This window comes from Delphinus delphis, chromosome 15, assembly GCF_949987515.2.
Source record: "Delphinus delphis chromosome 15, mDelDel1.2, whole genome shotgun sequence".
NCBI lineage: Eukaryota > Metazoa > Chordata > Mammalia > Artiodactyla > Delphinidae > Delphinus > Delphinus delphis.
In genome coordinates, this window is record NC_082697.1 from 64,478,369 (window position 1) to 64,504,446 (window position 26,078).

Genomic DNA, 26,078 nt, shown 5'->3' on the forward strand with positions numbered 1-26,078 from the left:
TCTCAAATTTTTCTGTAATATTCAACAACCACTACATATAGGGGTTTTTTGGTAAACCTGCATATAGATTTGAAAGGCCTAAAAGACCATTTTTGGCAAGGACCTAAAAGACCTTCATAAAAGAGTACATTTAATATAGAACTATCCTGGAAAATGATACATTCCTGTCCTTTTGTTTTATAGATATAAATAAATAGATATAATAAACTGCTTTTATTTCAACACTGACAAAGTCATCAACCACCCATCTTTCAGACAGTAAAAATAAAAATATTAAACCACTTGGATCAGTTTCAAAATATTAACATATTAACATGCTGGTTTTAATTATCTTCAGGACATTTCTGCTCAAATACACAATTAACTTACCAAGAATTACATATATATATAATTAATGTCCTATTTTATCTAGCAAAGTGTTCAACGAAAGTAAATGCTCATAAAAGCTAGAATTTTACACTAGCAGTAAAATTTTAATCATTTAGGTTAAATCTTTTATGACTATCACACAGGTTTCTTCTCCCTTCTTATTCAAGCAGAATATAATGATGGGGGTTCATTTCTCACATTCATTACACTGAACCACTCACTGGACTGTAATACAGTGCAGCTGATGTCTGGGGCTGCTGAAATGTGGCAATCTAGCTACCTCTTATGATTGGTCTCAGGCTATTACATAGTTTAAGTTCTTATATCTTTACATCCTTTGATGTTAGGCTATCAAGTTGTTTCATCCTCTCATGCTTAGAGAAAATTACTTTTCGAGGCCTTCCCTGTTAAGAGTTATTCTTAGTATGTTGAAAAACTAAAAGGAGACACAATAATTTTAAAGCAAAACTCAGTATTATTAAAAAACTAAAGAATAAGATTTTAGAATTCATATTAAAAACAAGAATAAATGAACCTACAGAGAATCTCCTAAAAGAAAAGTTCATAGGCATTTAAAAATTCAGAGTGGACTTTTTTTCATCAGGTTGGGGGTGTGAGGGGAGTGAGATATAGAATTCCCTACTTTTCTGGCCATTTAAGAAAGTGGCCAGACACCTACACACATGCTAAACAAATGAGGGATTAATAACATAGCTCACTAGGTAAACAAGCATTTAAAAGAAAAGGCAATTTTTGCTGAATGATACTAAAGACTACTAAAACTTACATCTGTTACATATGCCTCAGTAATTGGAGGACCCCGAATTGGGCTGAAACGTTCCCCAATGCTCCTCACCACAGTACTGAATACCCGGAGAAGCGCTGCCAACTTTGGTAAGGACACGGATGGAGGTGGAACATCTTCATCCACTGACTCCCCAGAGGCCACATGGCTGAGGTCCTAGATGTGAATTCAATAGCATTCTTATTTAAGTAAGACATTGTTTAAAAAACAAAAAACAACTCCCAATTTTTAAATCAATTAGCTTTATAATACATTTTTACAAATAAGGAGGAATTTCGGCTTATGAGAAAAGGAAACATGAATCTAAGTATAAAAGTAGATTTTGCTTCTCTAATTATTTAAATAAGCAAATATTAACCTCAATAGATTCTTTGAGCCACTCAAGTCAACAGTATACTAAGCCAATATTATTCACATGAAGAGCAAGGGGGTTGGGGGAGTTTAGAGGAGGTTGGTTTAAAAAATTATTAAGACCTTAGAAGACCTAGCCTACAGATTTATAAGCTAGCTGAGGAAATTAGACATACTCAAAGGAAAAGATTAGCAAAAAACGGGGTACTACAACCAACATATACCTACACATAATTAAGCACCAAAATAATCAAAGAGAATTCAATCTTAGGGATAGCAAAGGGAAGTCTCTACAAACTAGAATGGGTGGCTTATCAGAAGCAGATCAGCTTTAAAGGTGTGCTAGGAACCAAGACATCCTAGGCATAGGGGTAAAGAAACATGTGGAAGCAAAATATTCCCTCACTTTTCTCTGAAAGGGAGCAGATAGATTGGTAGAGTTAAGAGGCAGATAGATTGGTAGAGTTAAAAGTAGTGAAGTAACTGTTTGCTAGAAGTAGCAAAAGTATAAAGAAAAGATGAAGCTAAATCTTTACGGAAGCCTTGACCACCAAACAAGAATCTTGGTAATTACCAACTGAGTAGGGAAGAAACACTAAGATGGCAGGTTTAAGTCAGGACAGTGGCCAGGAAATCCAAGAACCAATAATAGACACTTCAACAGCAGTATTAAAGGTACCATACTCAAAGGTGGCTGAAGCCAAGCCTTGTCCTCCGAAGCATGATCCAAGATTGCCAATAGAAGTAAGAGAAAAAAGCCTTTAGGGGCTTTTATACAATATCAATTCACCTCTTTCATAACAAAAAATAAGAAACAACTGAAGAAAATGTCTTCAGGAAACTACCAGCCACCAAGATTATTTCAAGCTTTGGGAAATTAGGCCTGCAATTTTTCTATCTTTCTGGTAATTCTGCTGGCAACTTAAAAACATCTAAAAATAATTAAAATATTGCAATGGTCTCATAATTTTTGCTTAAATGTCAGGTGATCTGAATTGTTTTAAAATAAATCTAGCACTGCTTTAGATTTTTGTTTTTGCTTTTTTCTTACCTGAAATTTTAGGAAATAACTTCATTTTTTATATACTCACCTCAGCATATGCCTCCATGTCCTCTAGAAACTGACCAAGAAGAGTGGTAGAAAATGCAAGATCAGCTACCCAGAATGGCTCCAAACTCTGCAACCACCCTAGGAATCATACAAGAAATTTTGGAAGAGTAGAAAAAAATTTTAAGTCCAAGTTAAAAAAATATTTAAGAGAATTCTTTTAAAAGGTATCTGGTTTTCAAGTTGCCCACTCTTGAAACATGCCCTATATCATAAAATTAGGACTGTAAACTGTTTTTTGTTTGTTTGGGGCCGTGCTGCGTGCTGCGCGGCTTGCGGGATAATATTTTCCCGACCAGGAACTGAACCCGGGCCCCCGCAATGGAAGCGCAGAGTCCTACGCACTGGACCACCAGGGAATTCCCTGTAAACCGTTTAATATACTAATGATTAACCACTGCCTCTTTTAACGCTACAGAAATGAAAATTCTCCAGAAAGTAAAATATAATCTCATGTCCTTTTTTTTTTAATAAGTAGATTCAGTAGCCATACTGTCACTACACACAGGACTTAGACTAAAATGTGCCAATCTATGGCCACCTTGGCTTTCTTCTCCAGGGCCACACGTGGTCACCAAAAGCGTACACTCATCCCTCCAGGGGAAATGGGACCACTTGCCAGTGGAATTGAGAGAACTACTCTCACCTGTATATCTTAATTTCAGAAGTTTATTTCACCAAATAAGCTATGAGAAACTACAGCACCTGGAACAAGTTGAAATGTCCAAGTGAGTCATAACAGTCATTCATTTAACACGGAAAAAAAATTTTTTCTTTATCATTTATGACAATCCTCCAAATTAATCCATTTGTTTAATCAATAGAAAAACAATAAATCACGAATATCCAGGATCTTCCTTTCTACCCTTCAGGGTACTGCCACTGTGGTATCTCCTACCAGCACACGCAGCAAATGACTTGAGATAAAGTCCTTACTCACAGGTGCAACACTACAATCTGTATTTACTCTCCCTACCTACTACAAAAGTACACATTTTTCCTTTTAAAAGATAAATTTAGCTAACAAGTAATCTTCACCAAAATATCCTCTGAAGCAATTATTTTTCTTGCATTATCAAAAAAGTAGTGTTAACAGCTGGTCTTTGAGAAACGAACACTCCTTCCCACAATATTTAAATGACTGGTATATGCTGAACGACTCACCAGACACCTGCTGTGTAAGCGAAGGTTTCTGAGTATGATCTATATGCCATCCGACTAATATGTCAACTGTATCCTGGATGGAGACAGAGAAGGGGGACTAATCATTTTAAGGTCTTATTGCTATTCCAACCTGTGGAACATTTCAGAGTAAGAGAACCTAGAACATCTTACGTCCCACCTTCTTGACATTATACATTAAAGCGGGGTTGGGAGGGGCAGGGCAGGAGAATAATGGAACTTTCTTTATGACACTGATGAAATATTTCTTTAAGTATTTTAAGGTATTAGTGTTAGCAAGTACAGATGGTATTTTTTATAAAGCTACATTATTGCATCATTCAATCCTGGACCTTAAAACCAATTATACTCAAAGGAGCAGAAACTCTGTTTTCTATCTAATTCCCCAGGTCCTCATACATGCAGCCAATCCCTTACCCCATCATCTGGGAAGAGGGGGCGGGGAACTCACCCTAAAATTAGTGCTGAAAATATGAGGGTAACATCGAGCTACCAAAAGAATGCACTTAACACATTTGCAAAGTAATTCTGGTGTATCCACATTTTCAAGAATGGACTGCAGGCTGGTCATTACAAGCTAAAAAATAAAAGTTACAAACCGTGAACATTTAATAAAACAGGGAGAAAACAAGCAAATTAGGTTCATTATTTAATAGTGACTATAGCCAAAACTGACTATATCAAAGAAAATAAATTCTATAGTTTTAGTTCCCAAAAAAGTTGAAAACATTTCAATCCACTGTTTTCCCCTCATTTAATATCTATTAACATTATTCCTAAGTTACATGTTTACATTGTTCCTAAGTGCTCTCTTCAAAACCATGGGTGTGATTAAAATTTTAAGTAGAAAAACTAAGATGTGCTTGGGAAACTTGTCTTTAAAGTACCAGAATTATTTTCCAATTCAAAACATAGAGCAGATGTTGTACGACTTATACTTTAAGATATTAGTACTTGCTTCAAATTGGAATGATTTAAAGAAGGTTAGCATGGCCCCAACACAAGAATGACACACAGGCTCATGTTACCACTATATATATTTTTAAAATAAATATATGGCATACTACCTATAGAATATTTTGTAGCTAAAATTTTTTGTTAAAATCAATTTTTTCCCCAAAAGGAAAGTTCTTCTCTACAAAAGAATGATGTTATAAATATAGAAGAAATGCTACAATTAGAAAACCACCATTTTGCAACAGCCAATGCTATAATCTATACAATGCACAGAATATGAATGAATGCTAAAATCAAGTGAAATATTATGAAAAAATCAGGATATTCAGGAGGTCTCACAGTATCATGCCCACATTACTCACTAATTACAAAGGGAGAAAAATAAGCCTTCACAATGGAAAGATCTGGTTGGTCATCACCTTAACCAAGTGATGAAACTCTTTATCTAAGAGTTACGTGAACCTGAAGTTATATGCCTGCTAGTGTGATACAGCACTAAGTATGAACCCATGAAGTATTCGTGACCAAAATATTTGAACTGAATCTAAACAGGAAGGAATAATCAGACAAGCCCAAAACATAGAACATTCTACAAAATAAGGGGGACAAAAAAGGGTGCAGAGAATTGTTCTACTTAAGAGGTTAAAGAGGCACACCACCATCTTCAAGAGATTAAAGATTCATCAATACATGAACCTTGATGGGATCCTGGGTTAAGACAAAAGTTATAGACATCTTAGTGGCAGCTGCAAAATTTGAACATGGATTGTCTTATGTGACAAAATTAATTTTCTTAGGTATGATTATAATGTTAATATGAGATTAGCCTTAACCTTAGCAGAGGCATGCTGAAGTATCACAGCATAAGCCATCATGATGTGTGGAATTTATTTTCAAACAGTTCAACAAAAAATCGTGTCTCTGTGTGTGTCTGTGTCTGTGTGTGTGTAGAAACAAAACAACTGCAGCAAAATGTTAATAAGTGACAGATCTAGGTAAAAGATATATGGATGTTTAATGTGCCAGCCCATCTGTTTTCCTGTGGATTTAAAATTTTTCAAAATAAATACTTGGGGAAATGTTCATATTATGAAAACTGTATGCAGAATAAGCCAAATTTGGTGTTATGCTGGTTAGTTACAAATTATTTTCTGCATCTTTTCCAAAGTTTTGTCACAACCTCTATAATCAAATAAAAATAAAATTTTTAAAGACAGAATAGATTTCTCATGTTTTTTAAAAATAATTAACCAAAATAAAACATACCATGAATTGTTTAATAAAAAAAGCAAATTACATAAAGATATCAAATATTCTAAAGACACCACATCCTAAATTTTTAAAAACATTAGCTCAACAAAAATTTACTTACTTATAACTTTGCTCAAAATTAAATTGGGAACGATCTTAATAATTCAGATACAGGGACTTCCCTAGTGGTGCAGTGGTTAAGAATCCACCTGCCAATGCAGGGAACACAGGTTTGATCCCTGATCCAGGAAGATCCCACGTGCCGCAGAACAACTAAGCCCATGCGCCACAACTACTGAGCCTGCGCTCTAGAGCCCACGTACCCCTTGCAAACCACAACTACTGAAGCCCGCGCACCTAGAGCCAGTGCTCCTCAACAAGAGAAGCCACTGCAATGAGAAGCCCACGCACCGCAACGAAGAGTAGCCCCCGCTCGCCGCAGCTAGAGAAAGCCCGCGTGCAGCAACGAAGACCCAACACAGCCAAAAAAATAATAATAGTAATTCAGACACACAATTATTTATTTTATATCACTAGGAATAAGAATTTTTGACATATTATCAAAACTTTAGGCCCAAAATAAGTTGTGGTGTTTAGTTTTTATCTCCCTCAAAAAATGTGAAGCCCCCTTCTACGTGGTTTTCCTCATGGAGCTTCTATTTTCAAATCTGTAAATGATTCTAGTACTACGCAAATTCAAAAGAAAGCTTCTAAAAAGCAAAAAGACAAAATTTTTAAAATAACTTACTTTAAATCTACCTTCAGTGTGTATCATTTACTCTAATTCAGAAACATGAGTTTTATTCACGTCATATATCAATCAGTATATAACCCCTATTCTAAGTTTCCTTTCTTTAAGCTCCCCTTCAAGGATGTGTGTTAAGGACAACTTTCTTCCCAAGCGCATCATCATTCCCCCCAACCCTCCAGAAATTCTTACCTGCATTACGGATGAAAAGGCTTTCTTTTCTCCTACAGTCTCTAGTGCTTTGTAGGTGGCACATAAGTAGAGGAGTTTAACTTCATCTTTTGCAGATGAGCTAAATTTGCTAAAAATCCATTTGAAGATCTTCTCAGCCTCATAGCTCAGAGAAGCACAAAGAAGGCCAAGACAGCAAGCTCCCTCCTGTCTCAACTCCTGAAGCAATTTGCTACTGTGTTTATTTTAATGCAAACAAAACAAAATACACAAAAAGCTTAAGCTTTCAAAGATGACAAGAATGACACATCTTACAACAGAATGTCTTAAATGATTTTATAATTTTTATTCAAACTACACAAAAGGTTGAAATTTTATCCACTTCAAATATTCTCTCTATTCTGTCTCCTGCAATGCCAAAAGTACCTTTGTTAAGACTTTAGATTTCCTTTTATAGAATCAATTATTTACAAACAGTAAGGAAAGGCTTAGAAATACTAAAATTCAGACTTCAAATTCCATCTCAAACTACATTAACTGATTTGCAGAAAAGGGCAGCAACAAGTGATCAGATAAAACACACTATATAATTATATACTTGGTAATATTCAATATGTAAGGACTATAAAATAGGAAATGGTAATAGTTAAATACAGTAAACTTAAAGGACAACACTGATTTAAGTATTATATTAATGAGAAACTATATAAAATAAAACCATCAAAAAGCAGTAAGGTTTGTGATCTGCTGAGATGAGTTTTGGATGCTTTCCAACACTGCAATTCTTTGGGAATCACCATATGAAGAAATGACTGCACACCTTTGGAGAACCCCAGTAGCCTCAGAGGATAGATGGCCTGAATCCACTGTTGCCCAAAGAAGGAAGCTCCCTTTCACCTCTACTCTCTAAGCAGTTTCCAAATGCTCTAGTTTACAAAAGTTAATTGCATTCATTCACACTTGCATTAAGAGTTTACGTCATTCTACAAGTCAATGCTCAATTATTCAGTCATGTTGACAAATTAAAAAGAAGAATGGCTCTCCCTTTCAAGTGGATTCGTTTGTATTCAGTGGTAATTACTGTTTAAATATTTTTACACAAATAAAGATGACAAGAGAACCCAGTTAAACATTAAGTAGATGTTCATAAATGAAGCCAATGGGTTTATCTTCTTGTACACTTTTTAATAGTTTCTAAAAATATATTTTAGTCTTTTAAATTACTTACCTTTCATTAAGCACATCATGTACAGCAACCAAGATATTATCCAATTGTTTAACTAGTACCTTAAAAAAAAACACATTAATAAAAGCTTCAGATTCCTATACTTTTAAGAATAACACTGTGTACTTTCTTTTTTTTTTAACTTGTGTTTCCCTCCAAATTATAACTGGACCACACCTTACTTTTCTTATTATTCCCAGGTCCCAATTATATCATAAGTTAAGAGTGTCATAAGTTTCCTTTCAGACTCTGAAAGAAATTTACCCATAGGAAATATACAGCCATGATCATCAATGGGGGGGAAAAAAAACTTAAAAAGCTTGTTTCATTTACTCTGAAATGCATTTTTAAAACAAAAGATGGATTGATGGATAGAGGAAGAGGTAGAGAGATATATGATACAGTCATACGATAAAAGTGTTAATGACAGAGCTTAGACACTATGATATTCACTGTAAAATTCTCTCAATTTGCTGTGTATTTGAAATTTTTCATAATAAAATGGGGAGGAGGGTTGGAGGAAGCTTGCTTTGAACCAAATGTTATTTGACTCACTATACCATTTCATTAATTTTCTCCTGTTCTATATCAAGTTCTTTTTTAAATTATTTATTTATTTATGGCTGTGTTGGGACTTTGTTGCTGCGTGCGGGCTTTCTCTAGTTGCGGCAAGCGGGGGCTACTCTTCTTTGCTGTGTGCGGGCTTCTCATTGTGGTGGCTTCTCCTGTTGCAAAGTACGGGCTCTAGGCACTCGGGCTTCAGCAGTTCTGGCACGCGGGCTCAGTAGTTGTGGCTCGGAGGCTCTAGAGTGCAGGCTCAGTAGCTGTGGCGCACGGGCTTAGTTGCTCCACGACATGTGGGATGTTCCCAGACCAGAGCTCGAACCCATGTCCCCTGCATTGGCAGGCAGATTCTTAACCACTGCCACCAGGGAAGCCCTATAGCAAGTTCTTAATTTAACATTAGGAGACTTACTTGAAGGGTGAAGAAATTTGTAACTGCTCCTGTATTTTATTTTTTTTGTTGCCCGGGCCACACGGCTTGTGGAATTTCAGCTCCCTGACCAGGGATTGAACCCGGGCCACAGCAGTGAAAGCCCGGAATCCTAACCACTAGGCAACGAGGGAACTCCCTCCTGTACTTTACTCTTTAAAGTGTTTTTCCATTTATTTAGCCCAGGCCACCAAACTTACCCATGAACAAAATATGTACCTCCTACCCCAATTTCACATATGAAAAACAGAGATATTCTGTCCTGGAACACAGAAAAAAAATTCCGAGGACAACAGAATAAATGTGTAAAAGGTCAAAAGCACTTTATTGCAAAAGGAACCAATGTGGATCTAACATTTGTATAGATAAATTATACATTAGGGGCATTAAGTTCTAGACCATCATAATATAGGCCAAATCAATCTGGAATAAGGAATCCCTATTATTTTTCCTTGGAAGCAAAACTTTTCCCTTCTTAAAACCACTCTAGGTAACATTATCTACTAAACTATGGAAAAATGAAACTGATCAACATTTCCAAACATACTATACTGACCAGCTTATTTTCTGGTTGCTGAATAAATTCTTTCAACTGCTTTACAGTAGCCAGTCTTCGGTCTCTGTCGTCTTCCCGGGTGATCCTCCGAAGAAGATTCGACAGTCGAGACTCATCAGAATAAGACATCGATCGCTCTGTGAATATAAACATTGAGTATGAATCAGCACAGAAACTTTACAGCCCAAATATTTTAAAGTATATTAAAAATCACAGTCCACCAGACAATAAAAGCTCAATGAATGTAGGTCCTTTAACACTTCTGTTCATCACTATAAACCCAGCCCCAGCAGACTGCGGGCACACAGCAGACCCTCAAAAAGGATACGCAAACACCTCATTCCAGAGGATCAACTGACAGAGAAAAAAGAAAGGCTTAGAAATTATTCTCTTCGAATCTGTTCCAAACTGTTTTCAACATCTAGGTAAAGAGCATAGGTAAGAAACTTCAACAGGTTAGGGATAAAGTCTCTATCAGGCAGAAACAGGGTACATGCTTCTATTTCTCACCTAGGTCTCCCACTGCAGGGGAGCCTCTTGTTCACATCATCATCATTTTCCTAGGACAAAGTTTTGGTGAATGGCAATCACATATTCAGTTCAACAAACGTCTAATTACCACCTGCCATGTGCAAGTATGCTGCCACAAGGAAAGTGGCAAATCAAAACTTTTCTTCCCTTTTTTAATGACAAGAACAAGCAGGAGTACTCAAAATGCTGAACACTACTAATAAAGATGGTTTTAAGTACTAAATTTTTCTTTTTAAATTTTCAGCTGCACAATTTATCATCATTAACCCATGTACATTAACACAAACCACATTAAAGGGTCTGACAGTTTCATTTCTAATGAATGAAAGGAAAATAGATAATAAAAGAAATTACAACATCTGAGAGAAGGAATAAGATTTTTAAAAATCCCTAGCCTATAGAGTATTTTCAGTAAGGATGACTGCTAAAAATGTATTTAGGTTACTAGTCAGGAAATCTAGGCTCTATTTACAATTCTACCCCTAGCAAACTGCATAACTCTGAGCTTGCAAGGGGGATCTAAACTAAATAAGCTTTAGAGTCACTTTCTAACTCTATCATACCTAAATCTAAGACTTCAAACACCGGTGGTTTTTTTTTTTCTTTTTTTTGGCCGCACCACTTGGCATGCAGGATCTTAGTTCCCTGGTCAGGGATTGAACCCGTGCCCCCTGCAATGAAAGCGCAGAGTCCCAACCACTTGACCACGAAGGAAGTCCCTTCAAACACTTTTGAGACAGTATAGGCTTTGACTAGTCATTCCATTTTAGAAAATTTATCGAAATTTTTTTTAAACTGCATGCAAAAAACTATAAACACAAAGATGTTCACCAAGATACACACAACACACACACAAAGCCCTCACTGGGAAAAAACGGTCATAAACTAAATGTCCAAAGAGTAATTATACCCAACAAAGTGTATAAATCAGAAATCTTGATTTCTTAAGCAGCTTTACCAATACAATAAATTTCTCTTTTAGAAAAAAAAAAATGATCATTACCTTTAATCCTATGAATTTTCGAGACACTTTACCTATAGAGTGAGGTTTGTGTTATAAAGCAAGAAGCAGTAACTGTGTATTTAACTTTAGAAAAGGGCCCAGTCCATGTACACCCCTACCCTCACCCTAGAGTTCAAAGACTTGCTGCAGTAAGAGTCCACTATACATTCAGTATCCACTATAATCAGGAAAATCCTTTCTTTAAAATCTTACCCAGTCTTCTAATCTTATTTTAAGAGAATTCTCCTTTAAAAAGTATTAAAAACCTTCTTGTGGTAATTCATGGTAGGGAACAGTTCACAGGAAAAGGAATGCAAACAATTATCACCTGCACATGTTTCTCAACTCAGTAAGCTAACCAACTCACACAGGTGCAAGGCACTGGTACAGAAAGAGGCATTTAGGAGATGTCTCAGCAGAGGCTTGTGTGATTGTCCCCAGTTTACCCAGCCTTACCCTGTGATTTCCTCATGTCTTTGATGGCTAACGCACGACTGCCATGCTGAATACTGGTGAATTCAGGGCTGGTCACATTGTTAACTCTCAGCTCTTGCCCCAACGACTTCCGACCATAAGTATTTTCCCCAGATCCTCCATTGACACTGTAGCCACCTAAAAACAGCAACATTTACATTATTTCAATAGGGCTCTTTGTTTCACTCAATCAATTCCTGATAGTTCAGGTTCTTCTGACCCAATCTGCAGTTCAACCAGCCTTGGCTTCTACTCTTTCCCTGTGATGCATGCATTGATTTCATTTTGTTATCTTCAGTGGAAGATAAGAAGAGAAATGGAAACTAAATCAACTCAGATTTTGTACTTTAAAACTTTTCAGAAGTCTAGAGGAGAGACAGTAGTCAGGAAAGCCTTAGTGATAATATTGCATTTTGGGGGCAAGGAAACTGCATTTATGTATTGCGTGTGTGAAAAGTACATTTAAATTTTTTTTTAATTAAGGGGGTAAACTTAAGAAGTTTCAAGAACAGCACTGTGTGTAATATTTATATTTTAAACATATTAGAAGAGAGAGGTGAGGGAGCGAGAGACAGGCAAGGAGGAAGAAAGGGAGAGGTAGCTAGGTTAAAAAAAACAAACGCACAAAAAACGTGCCTCTAGCAGCAAGGAAATATATATACCCTTTTCGTCATTCTGTATGTCAGCATGGATTCTGGTATCATCGTGCCTTTGCCGAGACACCACAGCTGAATTTGAAGGTTGCAGTCCATAAGAGGAAGACCCACCCCTATCTCTGGATGAAGAATATTTTAAATTATCTGGGTCGGCTGATGCACTATCAGTTCTGCAAAGAGAGAAAAGTATATAAGGTTACAACTTTAAACAAACATTTTGATAACCCAAATCATAAATCTTTCTTTCATACATGCCTCTCTCCTCATTACTATTATACATAAGCATTCCAATGTGTAATAAGAAGTCTTTCAACTGGGAAGGGATTGTCAATGGATGAAATACCAGCTTTTCAGCCCCTCCTGCTATCTAAAGACCCATACAGAAATATAAATAACTACCAGGACTAGGGTGGCCAACGCAAACCTTAACAGGTTTTAGCACTGAAAGTTCCATGTCTTAAGTACTCCCTCAGTCCCAGGCAAACAGACAGTTGGTCACCCTGGTCCCAGGATTCTTTTCACATGACTTGATAAAAGGAATAGTTCTTCCTAAATCTCCTCCTCCCAGAACAGGGTTTTAACCAGTGGAAAAATTACAATCTTCCCAGTCATAAAAATAAAAAAAACACTGGCAACATATCAGGCAGGGGCAATGTGTTACCAAATTATTTTTAAAGTACTGCCTCATGGCAATGTGGCTCTCTCCCTCTCTCACCTAAATTTGTAACTTGACTATTTGGTGGGAAAATAAATTATAGAATGAAATTTGAAAGCAAGCTCAATAGGATATTAGGAAAGAACACATTAGCTGCAAAGATTGTTTTAATGTATGGCAATACTGAGGACTTCACTGAAGATTCCTCATATAAAGAATATCTATTAAAATTATTAAAAATGAGGAAAATAAAAGCAAGGTGTCAGGAATCCAATAAAGCTGAAGGTTGCAGTCCATAATCTATTTAAAATTCAAGTACCGCCTAGAATAATCCGAGATACCTGATATTAACAAGCTGCTCAGCCCCAGGATAAAATTAGTACCCTTATCTAAGGATCATCTCTATGCCTCAATGTCCCCATCAGTAAAATAGGGAGCTAAACTTTATAATTTCTCATGAGCCTTATTCTTCCATCAACCATAAGGTATCAAGAATAAAAAAACATGCGCTTCCCTGGTGGCGCAGTGGTTGGGAGTCCGCCTGCCAATGCAGGGGACACGGGTTCGTGCCCCGGTTCGGGAGGATCCCGCGTGCCGCGAAGCGGCTGGGCCCGTGAGCCGTGGCCGCTGGGCCTGCGCATCCGGAGCCTGTGCTCCGCAACAGGAGAGGCCACAACAGTGAGGGGCCCGTGTACCGCAAAAAAAAAAAAAAAAAAAGAAAGAAATAAAACACTAACTACCCTATGGCAGCATATGAAAAATACCAAGAAAAAAGTTCCTCTGCTATTGATATTTCTTCTGAGAGGAACAACCTTCTGGAAAAAAATCACTTTTATGATACTTACTAAAACACCTGCTGCACCCATAATTATCTGGAAAAGTTAAGGACACTGGCAAGAGCAGAAACTGAGCTATTCCTCAACCCCCATGGCCCTCCCCTATGTGTAAAAAAAAGTGTCTGTGTATTTCATTTCGAGTTTATCATCCTTTCGTTGCCCCCCCAAGAACACTAAATATGAAAAGGTGCATAGGCTCAGACACCCTGATCTGTACCTACTGCAATAACTGTTAATACAGAATGTAGACAAATAGATTCAATTAAACTTGGATACCTATGTGGCACCAATCTAAATTATTCCTGAAGGCTCTCAATCTGAAACTTGATAAAAATCCATAACCCTAGCATACTATGCATATAACTAAGGTTCCATAGTGAAGTATCTTCTTCAAACATTCAGAGTTCACTTGTTGACAAAGCTCAGAACTTCCAACATATGAAAAATAAAATCTATGGAATTTCAAAAAAAATGTATTAGGATATTTTCTAAGTATACTAAGTATAAGCATTTAAATACCTTTACCACTAAATGGAGCATGAGAACTTTTTAAAACTAACATAATGATCTACCCCCATGTATCTAAAATAGCACACTAAATGAGCACCTATAATAAACCATAACATATCATTAATTTCTAAAAGGGAACTGAAAAATAAAAGAGGACTTATGAGCTTTTCTGGCAGATTTTGAACCTGTCTATACGTATAGCATCTAACACAACCTAGAAAAGGAAGCTGTTAGTAAATGAATGAATAAAATAATTCTAAAACATCAAGATAACTTAAGTCTATCAATATTTAAATGAATATCTAAATAATCTGAATTTCTAATTTTCATTATGCTTATGCATCACATATATACTCTTACCATTGAGAGTTAAATATTTGTATCTTTTGCTGGTGACATACCAGTAAACACAAGGCAATAGCGAATATGGGTTAAAAAAAGATCTGGGCTCAAATCCCAGCTCTAGCACTGAAAAGGTATGTGTGACTGCACAAGGAACTTAATTTCCAAGCCTCAGTTGTCTTTTGCATAAAATGGGGATAATACCTATCTATTATGTAATGTTATTGTGAGGCTTAAGAAAGATAAGTTCTTAAGAAATACTTAGCTTTTAAGGTACACTTGAAGTTATTATGACCATAATAGTAAATATACTTAAGGTTTTCAGTCTAAACAAATAAATATAAATAGTTCATAAACATATGAATATGATCAAAACAAGTTTTTATACTCAACATACAATAGCTGATTTTAACTTCTTCACTGAAGAAATTAAGCAATCTACTGCTACCAACAAATCCATTGCTAACTAGGAAGCACTGATTTCAAACTAAACTGAAAAAAAACAGGAACAACCTCCCAATTTGTTAGAAATACACGTTTTTAAATCTCATTAGTAATAAACACCAAGTTTTTTTTTTTTTTTTTTTTCAGAATTTGGGTTTTCAGAAATATAGCAAAAAATTCACTAGGGTAGAACTACTGTCTCAGAACTGTCTAAAAACTCCCTGGTTGCTAAGTTCTTCCAATACAAACTGATCAAAATATTTCTAACCAGAATTCAAGTTATAGGTATTCTGAACCCAAAAGCACAAAATAGTTCAGCATTTATATGAAATCTCTATTTTTATAATATCTAGACAGCTTAGTTCTCAAAAAGTCAATATCAGGCAGTTAGCACCAACAAGATCATCCCAGTCCAATAAATAGAAAACTGTTAAGAACGGAAATGAGCACTTAAAATGAGGCAATCAAAGGCACAAAATAGAAAATGCAGATTTGAACTCAAAGAGGCAGGCATAAATGTTAAGTTAGTTATAAGGGCTGAAAAAGCTATCATCTGCCAGAATTAGTGTCTCAATTTAGTGATAAAAAGAAAATGTATCTGTTAAGACTAAGTATCCTAGCAAGAATCCAAAAATACCTCCACAGCCCCTTTAATACTCTAAAAATATTATGGAGAGAGAGAGGGAAAAAAAAGAAATGCATAAATTCCCCAAAATGATTAAACTGAAGTTAAAGCCTGATGTACATGCCACATGAGAGGTAAGTTTCTAAAGCTCATACCTCAAAAATCGCATACTGTATAATATGGAGCCTTTGTGATGTTTTTGCATCAAGTCAATCTGTAAGACAGTAGTTACAATATTAGTGAAGACAGTGGGTTAAAACATTTGTTGTTCAAACATGAAGCAAATATCATTTATGGGTTAGGTGCTTTTAATTGCACTATGGCCCTCTAGGGTTCATATGTTGAAGCAAAAACTGAGATGGCACATGCCACTCTATGCCTTAGAGAACAGAGGCTTAAGGTGGCAACAAAAAAATTTTTAGTACAAAAGAATTTAAATGTTAACTATAACATACAAATCACATGCAAATATAGTTACCGCTCATTTTAGTCACCTATTCTCAATATACAGAAAATGTAATACATCTGAGAGGTTATTCATTTTCAATGACCCAAGCCCTCAGACCTCACGTCAACAACCTACCACGTGTTAGGGGATAGTTAAGTATCTCCTGGCTAAGTGTGGTCTTGTGGTCCAGTTCTTAAGGGGGAAAAGTCAGCCTGGAAATGTGAAGTCAGGGAATTCCCTATCAGAAAACATTTCCATAAAGCACCCGGAAATGACTTGATGCAAACACCACACCTAGTGGTGCCACCGGAATAAGCATCATATTGCTTCAAGTTGTTTTTAACTAGGCTTATTAAGGGATTTCGTTCTCATGGTGAGATCTAATTTGTAATGGATATCAACTAGGAAATGATATTTGCACTAAAGCCAATGAGGTGGGAATGCATTTATTCTCTAAAGCAATGGTACTCAAAGATGCATAGCATCACTGTCACAAAGCAGTTGTAGGATATGCTGTGAGTTTTTCATACTAACAGCTAATACCACTAAAACTGATTTACTTTTTAAAAATAAATTCAAGGGCTTCCCTGGTGGCACAGTGGTTGAGAGCCCGCCTGCCGATGCAGGGGACATGGGTTCGTGCCCCAGTCCGGGAATATCCCACATGCCGCAGAGGGGCTGGGCCCGTGAGCCATGGCCGCTGGGCCTGCGCGTCCGGAGCCTGTGCTCCGCAACGGGAGAGGCCCTCGAACCGCAAAAATACATAAATAAATAAATAAATTCAAGGTTATCTCTGTGATATCTCTTACTCACCTGGATTCAGACATACTTTCAAAAAAGTATAAGAGAAAAGGTGAAACTATGCATAACTCTGAGGCTTGTGTACTTTCACATTAGAGACATTGCTCTAAAATATGAGTCTATGGCTAAAAAATTCACTTGGGAGGCTCAGGGACTTCATTATATGAAACTGTTTCCACAGGAGAAAACAGTAAGTTCAAATTTAATATAACAGAATTGAACCATCATGCCAAAATTATAAGTTTACCTCAATTTTACTATAAATATTAACAGCTAGTATTTCTTAATGAAACTTCCTTAGCTACTTAAGTATTAAGTGTCTACGATACCAAACCCATACAATTTATGGGTTCTTTATTACCAACTTTTAATTATCAATCAAACATCAACTAATTAGTTTCTGCAGCCTCAAAATATAAAAATATATTTAACGATTGTTGTAAAACTGTAAAGAATTTTACCTTGCCCAAAGAGAGATCTGGACTTAACCCTTGGCTTCTGGAAGGTAATCTCTAAACTCCTGGAATATAATGCCTAATAAGAGTGCCCTTGGGTTTCCCCCGTGGCACAGTGGTTAAGAATCTGCCTGCCAATGCAGGGGACACGGGTTCGAGCCCTGGTCTGGGAAGATCCCACATGCTGTGGAGCAACTAAGCCCGTGCGCCACAACTGCTGAGCCTGCGCTCCAGAGCCCACAAGCCACAACTACTGAAGCCCATGAGCCTAGAGCCCGTGCTCCGCAGCTAGAGAAACCACTGCAATGAGAAGCCCGCGCATCCCAACGAAGAGGAACCCCTACTCGCTGCAACTAGAGAAAGCCCGCAGGCAGCAATGAAGACCCAAAAGAGCCAAAAATAAATAAATAATTTTTTTTAAAAAAAAGTGCCCTTGTCCACCTGGGAACTTTGGGTCACACTAGAAAGTATAACAATGTGATCTATGCATGGTGGGGCCTTTGAGTCACACGGATCAACTCAACCTCTAGTAGGGCTGGAAACTAAGTTCGTGCATGTGGGCAGTCAATGATGGAGCCCAAATAAGAACTCTGGACACCAAGGCTGGGCTGGGCTTCCATGGCTGGTAATACTCCATACGTATTATCACCCATCAATACCAGGAAAGTAACACTGCTCACTACTCCACGGGGAGAAGCTCCACATTTGGAACTGTCGTAAACTCTACCCTATGCACCTTTACCCTTGGTTGATTTTAATCTGTATCCTATAGCTGTAATAAACTGTAACCATGAGTATAACAGCTTTCAATAAGTCCTATAAGTCCTTCCGGTGAATCATCCAACCCAGGAATGGTCTTGGGGACCCCCAAACTTGCAACTATCAGAAGTAAGGGTGGTCTTACAGACATGCTCTAACTCTGCACCTATATGACTGAATATACTCTAACCCAAAATTTAAAGGGTTGTAAATTGTTTTTATATAATATCTTTAAGCAAAACATAGAAAAGATTCAACTTCAGTATAGTTTATATTCCTCCCAAGGAATCTCAAACAGCCTCTATTGACAGATCTCTAATCATATTAACCACAAAGGACAAACAAAGTAACTAGGAGGGTACTACATTAGATTTTAAACTTTGCTTCATGTGCACAAGTGTCTTCAGTGTAAAGGCTGGTGAATACACCACTCCCATGTAGTTCCCTATCACTGAGTCTTCAATGCTGCCCGTGACTCCCTAGCCAGGGTTTTCTGCTTTCCAAAACAGCTTTCAAACTTTCTGCACTTTTCTCCTTCCCCCAGCACTACCACTGATAACCTTACAGATTCTTGCTATATTAGAAATACAAGTTTTTCTACAGCACTCTGAATAGTAAGAACTAAATTCTGAGCTCATAATAAAGTCTGGTAGGCAACCTCCCCAAGCAGTTTACATACATTTATCACCTCATTTAATCTTCAACATAATCCTATTGTGATTACTGAAGATGGTAAGTTACCTTCTTACAGATGAGGTAACAAAGATTCCATAACTTACCTAAAGCAGCACAGCTAATTAAAGGCAGAGCAAGAACTCAAACTCAGTTCTAACTTTCAAGTTCTTCAACACTCCACCACTGCCTGCCAACCTCCTTCCAGCAATCTACAAATTTACCTATGTCTGCACACAGAACATTTCTTCCCATCACACTCACATAATGGAACAACTAAACCTCCTATCTGCAGTAACCCTTTGGATTCGTACATTTCCCTACCTTCTGGAGTATGCCTCGCATCTCTGACTTTCCCAATGCTCATCACAACATCAACATATAAACACATTCAGGTCTTTCCTCTAAAAAAACAAAAACAAAAACCTCAATTCTCTTTCTCCTTCTAAAGTTAATTGTCTAGATAGATTCTTCACAGCCAAACCTCTTGAAAATTTCTTTTCCTTGCCTTCTCTCACTTTCCAACTCACTGTAACCAGGGTCCCACCCTCCGCACTCCACAGAAACTGCTCCTGCCCCAGTAGCAACCGCCACTGGTGGCTTACTTGTCTCTAAAATCCCACAAGCCCTTTTCAGTTCTTCTTGCTCAATGCCCCCAATGACTTGCTTTGCTTTTGACAACTCTCTACTACTCACACTTTCTCAATACCACTCTAAAGGTTTTTTTAGTAACTTTAATTCCAGTGATTCTCTCTACTTTTTTCCAATCCAAGTACCTTCTTTCTTCTTAACTTCCTTCTTTAACCAGTTTTTCATGGTTTATCATTTCAATAACTCTTGCCAATTCCCTTAACCTGCCTTAACATTTCCCTCACACCAATCTGGCAAAATCCCAACCCTGCATAAACCCAATTATCAATTCCATCATCCATCAGTAAGCACCACATCCCCAGGTCCTCCAATGTTCATCTCCCACATGCACTATCCAGACATTCCCCATTCTCTTCAGATTCCAAAATACTCTCCTAAATCCCTGACAAATTCTCTCTTTCTACTTAACCAAGGGGGAAAAAAAAGATACCATAACACACCTGCACCCAACTCTAGGCCTTGATTAGGATTCTATGTCTACCTTCTCATAACTTTTCACAAATAGTCTTTCTCCTAGGGAGTCTACCTTTCCCACCAAACTGAATGCTCTCCTTAAACATGTAAAATTTCCTAATATCTCCAATATAAGAATACAAAAACATATTTTAAAAAATATGGGCTATACCCCACCAGGGCTTCCCTGGTGGCGCAGCGGTTGAGAGTCCGCCTGCCGATGCAGGGGACACGGGTCGTGCCCCGGTCCAGGAAGATCCCACATGCCGCGGAGCGGCTGGGCCCGTAAGCCATGGCCACTGGGCCTGTGCGTCCGGAGCCTGTGCTCCGCAGCAGGAGAGGCCACAAGAGTGAGAGGCCGGCGTATCGAAAAAAAAATAAAAATATTAAAAAAAATAAAAAAACACCCAGGGCTTCCCTGGTGGCACAGTGGTTGAGAGTCTGCCTGCCAATGCAGGGGACGCCGGGTTCGTGCCCTGGTCCGGGAAGATCCCACAAGCCGCGGATTGGCTGGGCCCGTGAGCCATGGCCGCTGAGCCTGCACGTCCGGAGTCTGTGCTCCGCAACGGGAGAGGCCATGGCAGTGAGAGGCCCGCGTAGCGCAAAAAAAAAAAAAAAAAAAAAAACTCCCCAAAAACAGAAAAAGTCCATCAATTCCACATCCCTCCAACTAAACAATCTGCCCTTGCTCTTTGCAGTCACACTAAGAATTGTCTCTACTCGCTGTATCACTTCTTTACCTCCACTAGCTCCTCCAGCTACACCAATCCAACTTCTGCCCTATCACTTTTGGCAAAACCAACTAAGACCTCCAGGTTGATAAAAGCAAGATATACTCCAGGCTGCTTCTTACTCATCCTCTCATAGCAGGTTTTCACAGGGCTTCTGAGCAGGGTTGAGCAGGCTGTGGCCTACACAAAGGTGCCTTACAGAGGAATGAGGTGGGCTGAATGAAAACTTCTTTTTAAAATCCTTACAATAACTTGGGCTCAGATCCTGAGAATTCAAAGTAACCAGATTCTTCCCTTCCTTTGGCTTATAGTATGTTATAGTCTGTATTTCTTGCTGCCTCTCTGGTTCTGCTTTTTCAGGAACCTTTGAAGGCTTGCTCAGCCTCCTCTATCAAATACTAAATCTTGGAGTTTCTCAAAGCTTGACCACAGGCCCTCTATGCATCTCACTTTGTACTCTCTCCCGCAATCCATGCCGATGGCAGTACTTATCACCTATATGACATCGACTCCCAAATCCAGGCCTCCATCATAGATGTCCACTCTGAGGTCCAGACCTATAAACCCAACTGTTTAAAAAAACAATCTTAATGTTCTAATGCCTCAAACACAACTGGCTCCTTTCTTCCTGGAACCCCCATTTTAATAAATGGTACCACCATCAGGTATTTTCCAATAAATGGCACTATTTGGCCAGTCAGACACAGTATGTTTCCCACCTCCAATTCTCACCTCTCTCCCACTTCTCCTCCACAGTGCAACAAAAATAATTCTTATGAAACACAAATCTGATGTCCTCCCACTGCCCTTTATCATCTTATGTACCTTACTTCCCTTTTCAGCTAACTCTCCACACTCTTGTAATCCTTTTACATTCTATGCTCCATCCATCCCAATTTTTCAGTCACCTTGCTCAGCTCGTCTGCCTGGAACAGCCTTGTCCTCAGCACTTGCCAACCCTAGCTAATTTTTCAATGTCCTTCAAGCTTCAGCTTTCCTTCACAAAGTTTCTGATTCCCCTGAGGGTGACTAGGAGTCCCTGCTATATAAGTGCTTCCAGAGAACCTAATAGTTCCCTTAGCTCTTACACCATTTGAGAAGCTTATTTAACTGTGTTCTGCCAGGAGACTGTAAATTCCAAAAGGGCAAGAGCCTGTTAGCGTTGCTTATCATTGTACCCCTCATTGCCTTGATGGCACACAAATTAGTTGTTGACTAAATGATTGCCTATTCTCACAATTGAGGCCTTTCTCTTGACACTGGAATGCAGTCCCCTAACCTAACCCAACACTAAGTTTTCTTCAACATTCAACCTAGAACCCATACTCCCTAATCAACAATATTTTCTTGGTTATGTTCTACAACAAGAGCACTAACTTGGAGTAATGACTCCAAAAGGCGAACTAAGTAAGATAGTTCCAACCCTCTAAGAATTTACAATCTAGAAAAAAAAGAACTGTTAGTATAAGTTCCAATTAGGAGTATAAAATGTTCTGTGCTTTCAGAAAAAACATAAAATAAAAATCCCATCATTCAGCCCCTTCTTCAAACTCTTACAACACTCAAAGAGAGAACCACACTAGCTTGCACTTTAGTAGTTATATACTAGCTTCAATTTGCCCACTAGTTTGAAAAGATGCTAGTATTGAAGGCAGAGATACTGTATTATCTAATACCACACACCTTTCATAAGGAAAGGAAAACAATATAGTGGTTGCTGCATGGAGAGGGGTGGGGAACTGAGTAGAAGATGACCTTGGATCAAAATCCATTGTGATTATTTAAGTAAAAATTTTGTCTTCTAAGGTAAAACTTTATATAACTAAAATATGGTCTATGCATATGATCTTAATAATAACTTCTCTGAACACAAAAAAGAAGCCAGTAATAGAAAGGGATGGCTTCGGTAATATATTTAAATGATTCCAAATTTTTAAATTCTACTTAATATGCATTTTAGAAGTCTTATTTATTTTTGTGCAAAGGACACTATCAAATGAAAAGACCACTCATAAAACCAGAGAAAATACTTGCAAATCATATACCTCATAAGAGAAGTGTCTAGTATCCAAAATATACAAAGAACTCCTATAACTCAACAAAAAGACAATCCAATTTAAAAATGGGCAAAAGACCTGAATTGATACATCTCTCCGAAGACACACAAATGGCCAATTAACACATGAAAAGTTGCTCAACTTTATTAGTGAATAGGAAAATGCAAATCAAAACCACAAACAGAAACCACACCCACTAGAATAGCCAAAAAATTTTAATGGAATATGTTGTGAGAGGTGGAGAAATTGGAACCCTCGTACATCACTGATAAGAATGTAAAATGGTACAAAGGACTTCAGAAAACAGTTTGGCAGTTCCTCAAAAAGTTAAACATAGAATTACCACATGATCTAGCAAATCCACTCCCAGGTATATGCCCAAAAGAACTGAAAACAAATGTTCAAACAAAAACTTCTAGGTGTATGTTCACCACAATACTATTCACAATAGCCAAAAGATAGAAACTCAAATGCCCATCAAAGGATGCATGAATAAACAAAATGTGGTATACAACAGATGATTATTCAGCCATACCTACTATAACACGGATGAGCCTTGAAAATGTTATACTAAGTCAAAGAGGTCTGACACAAAAGGTTACATATTACATGATTCCATTTATATGAAATATCCAGAATAGGCAAATCCACAGAGAAAATAGATTTGTGGTTGCCAGGTGCTGGGAAGAGGGGAAAATGGGGAGTGACCGCTTAATTGATACTGGGTTTCCACTTGGGGTGATAAAAAGTTCTGGAACTAGATTGTGGTCACGGTTGCACATGTTATGAATGTACGTAATACCACTGAATTGTAAAATGGTAAATTTTATGTGTATTTTACAACAATTTTTTAAAACCTTATTTATGACATTCTTGAAAAGACAAAATTATAGGGGAAAAAAGACGAGTTACCAAGGGCTGAGAGAAGTTGACTACAAAAGGGAGCAAGGAAACTTGGGGTGGGGGAAGGGAAGATATGATGGAACTATTTACAGCGTGATTGTGGTGCTCATGGTTACAATACTATCTGCATTCCTCAAAACTCAAAGAACTCTACAGCATATAAACTAAACCTCAATAAATCTGACATATAGGAAAGAGTATGTTTCTTTACAGTAAAGGTATAAAAGTAAAAGAACATTGATTTATTTTTAATAATTCGATATTTCGTGTCTTATATTGCCTGCCATATTTTGTAGCCATTCTCAATGGAAAAGCAAAAATGTAGCACTGGATGCTCTCCAATGAAACCAGACTGTCAGTGTCTGAATTAATCAGGCATGAGAGCTGGAACTTTAAGCTAGGGAAGGATTAACCTAGCCAAGGTACAGAAAGAAAGAAAACAGTGCACTTAAACCAGTAAAAGACAACTGTTACCTAGACTAATAGTAAAAAAGTTCCAAATTTCTAGCAAGATAGTAATTTTACTCTTCAGCAATGCTTGAGAAATGCCTGAGATAAGTCCTTATAGCACTTTATTTTTTTAAAAAAGAAACACCCTGTAAATTCCTAATATTTTATTACCTACCCATTTTGATAGCTTTCATAAAAAATTTAAAGAGTCAAAGCACTGTCGCTGGCAAAATCAGAAAAATCATTGCCTGAGAGAGAGACAGGCAGTCCACTTCTAATTTATTTCACGTATTTAAGTATTATGAGGTTCTGTACCTCATCTGGCATAAATTCATTTCTTACTAGGCATTAAGAATATTGATAAAAGGTGGTATGCTTTTAATCTCCAATACAGATGTGAATTCAATTTTCAGCATTTAACAAAAAAAACCAATTTTGTTAATGCTAAATAATTGTTCACCTGAAGGCTTCCGAATCTAAGGCACCACGTTAACTGGACTCACTTTCTTCTGACCTTTATTTATTTATTTATTTATTTTGTGGTAATGCGGGCCTCGGACACGGACACGCAGGCTCAGCGGCCATGGCTCACGGGCCCAGCCGCTCCGCGGCATGTGGGATCTTCCCGGGACCGGGGCACAAACCCGTGTCCCCTGCATCGGCAGGCAGACTCTCAACCACTGCGCCACCAGGGAAGCCCTGACCTTTATTTTTAACCCAAGCTAGTTTACAGCCTTAAATAAAACCCTGCTTCAGCTACCATTTGCATCCCTTATCTTCCTCTTTTGTCAGCAAGTCCTGGAAGTACTTTAGAAACATCCCATTCGGCCTGGGAAAATGCCAAGATTGAAAGGAAATCTCTTACTGCGTGACCTCCCTAGTAGAGGAAGGACAAAAAGACTGAAAGTCTACCAAGAAACATGTCCCACCCCCTCACCTTCACGCAGACTCTCCAGTTATATGCCAAACATAGCCACTTAGGACACAGAAGATTAAGAATCACTAAGAGTTAAACACTAAAGAAATCCTAAAACGAAGTCTTGAGACCAGAGGGGGACTCTAATCAAGGATAGGGCAGAGTGTTTTATAATATAAGAAATGTGTGCGACCATCTTTTAAAAAGTCCTGGGGACTTCCCTGATGGTCCAGTGGCTAAAGCTCTGCACTCCCAATGCAGGGGGCCGGGGTTTGATCCCTGGTCAGGGAACTAGATTCCACATTCCGCAACTAAGAGTTTGCATGCCGCAACTGAAGATCCTGCAGCCGCATCTAAAAGATTCCACACGCTGCAACGAAGATCCCACCACAACCAAATAAATAAATATTTAAAAACATAAAAAGTCCTGAAAACTGGGGTGGGGGGGGCCAAAACAAACAAATAAGTAAATAAAAATCAAAAGTCCTGAAAACAGGCAAATAACGACTGTAGAGTTATTCTGATAAAGTTCCTCTGACTAATAGACTCAAGCATACACCCAAGGGACTAACATGCTTGTGAGATTCTCTAACAATTACATATTTTAAATTTTCCCTTTAAAAATAATCCAAAAAAGCACTGTGGTACAAATATGTACTGTGTAACAGATAACATCATTACCACTTTTTTTTTTTTTTTACAGGTCAAGAAAAATGATGTGGTTGCCAAAAATCACTTGTAACACATCAAGAAAAAGTAAATACTAGGCAATTTAGACACAGGTATTTTTAAAGAAAACTATTACCAAGTTAGGCTCTACTGCCACAATGGTATGGTATACCCTACAAATCCTGGGCAGAGTCAAGGATGTGGGCATCGAAAAAGCAATATTCTAACATGCACCCCTTAACATGTAACACATCTTAAATATAATGGCAAGTAGGGAAAAGACACTGATTTTCATATTCCACACATGATTCTCAACAGAG

General features: G+C 37.8%; 1 protein-coding gene and 1 non-coding gene across 5 annotated transcripts in view; one reads left to right on the plus strand and one right to left on the minus strand.

Moving 5' to 3' along the window:
- Window positions 1-26,078, minus strand: part of SMG1 (SMG1 nonsense mediated mRNA decay associated PI3K related kinase) — a 97,657-nt gene that overhangs the window by 59,921 nt on the left and 11,658 nt on the right. For 2 of the 4 annotated variants that reach the window (XR_009522140.1, XM_060031819.1), the window contains exons 2-10: window positions 12,388-12,551; window positions 11,708-11,863; window positions 9,718-9,854; window positions 8,171-8,229; window positions 6,964-7,177; window positions 4,267-4,392; window positions 3,798-3,870; window positions 2,617-2,714; window positions 1,157-1,330 (exon numbers count right to left, since the gene is read on the minus strand). Coding sequence is in view for 2 of the 4 variants with exons in the window: in XM_060031819.1 (XP_059887802.1) it covers window positions 1,157-1,330; window positions 2,617-2,714; window positions 3,798-3,870; window positions 4,267-4,392; window positions 6,964-7,177; window positions 8,171-8,229; window positions 9,718-9,854; window positions 11,708-11,863; window positions 12,388-12,551 (1,201 nt within the window). In the remaining 2 variants the exon portion in view is untranslated. Of the gene's footprint in view, window positions 1-1,156; window positions 1,331-2,616; window positions 2,715-3,797; window positions 3,871-4,266; window positions 4,393-6,963; window positions 7,178-8,170; window positions 8,230-9,717; window positions 9,855-11,707; window positions 11,864-12,387; window positions 12,552-15,948; window positions 16,008-26,078 lie in introns of those variants that run through there. The other 2 variants (XM_060031820.1, XM_060031821.1) reach the window with 2 other exon arrangements.
- On the plus strand, window positions 4,751-4,859 carry LOC132439083 (U6 spliceosomal RNA). Its single transcript, XR_009522310.1, has one exon. It is a non-coding gene; the product is annotated as a U6 spliceosomal RNA (small nuclear RNA).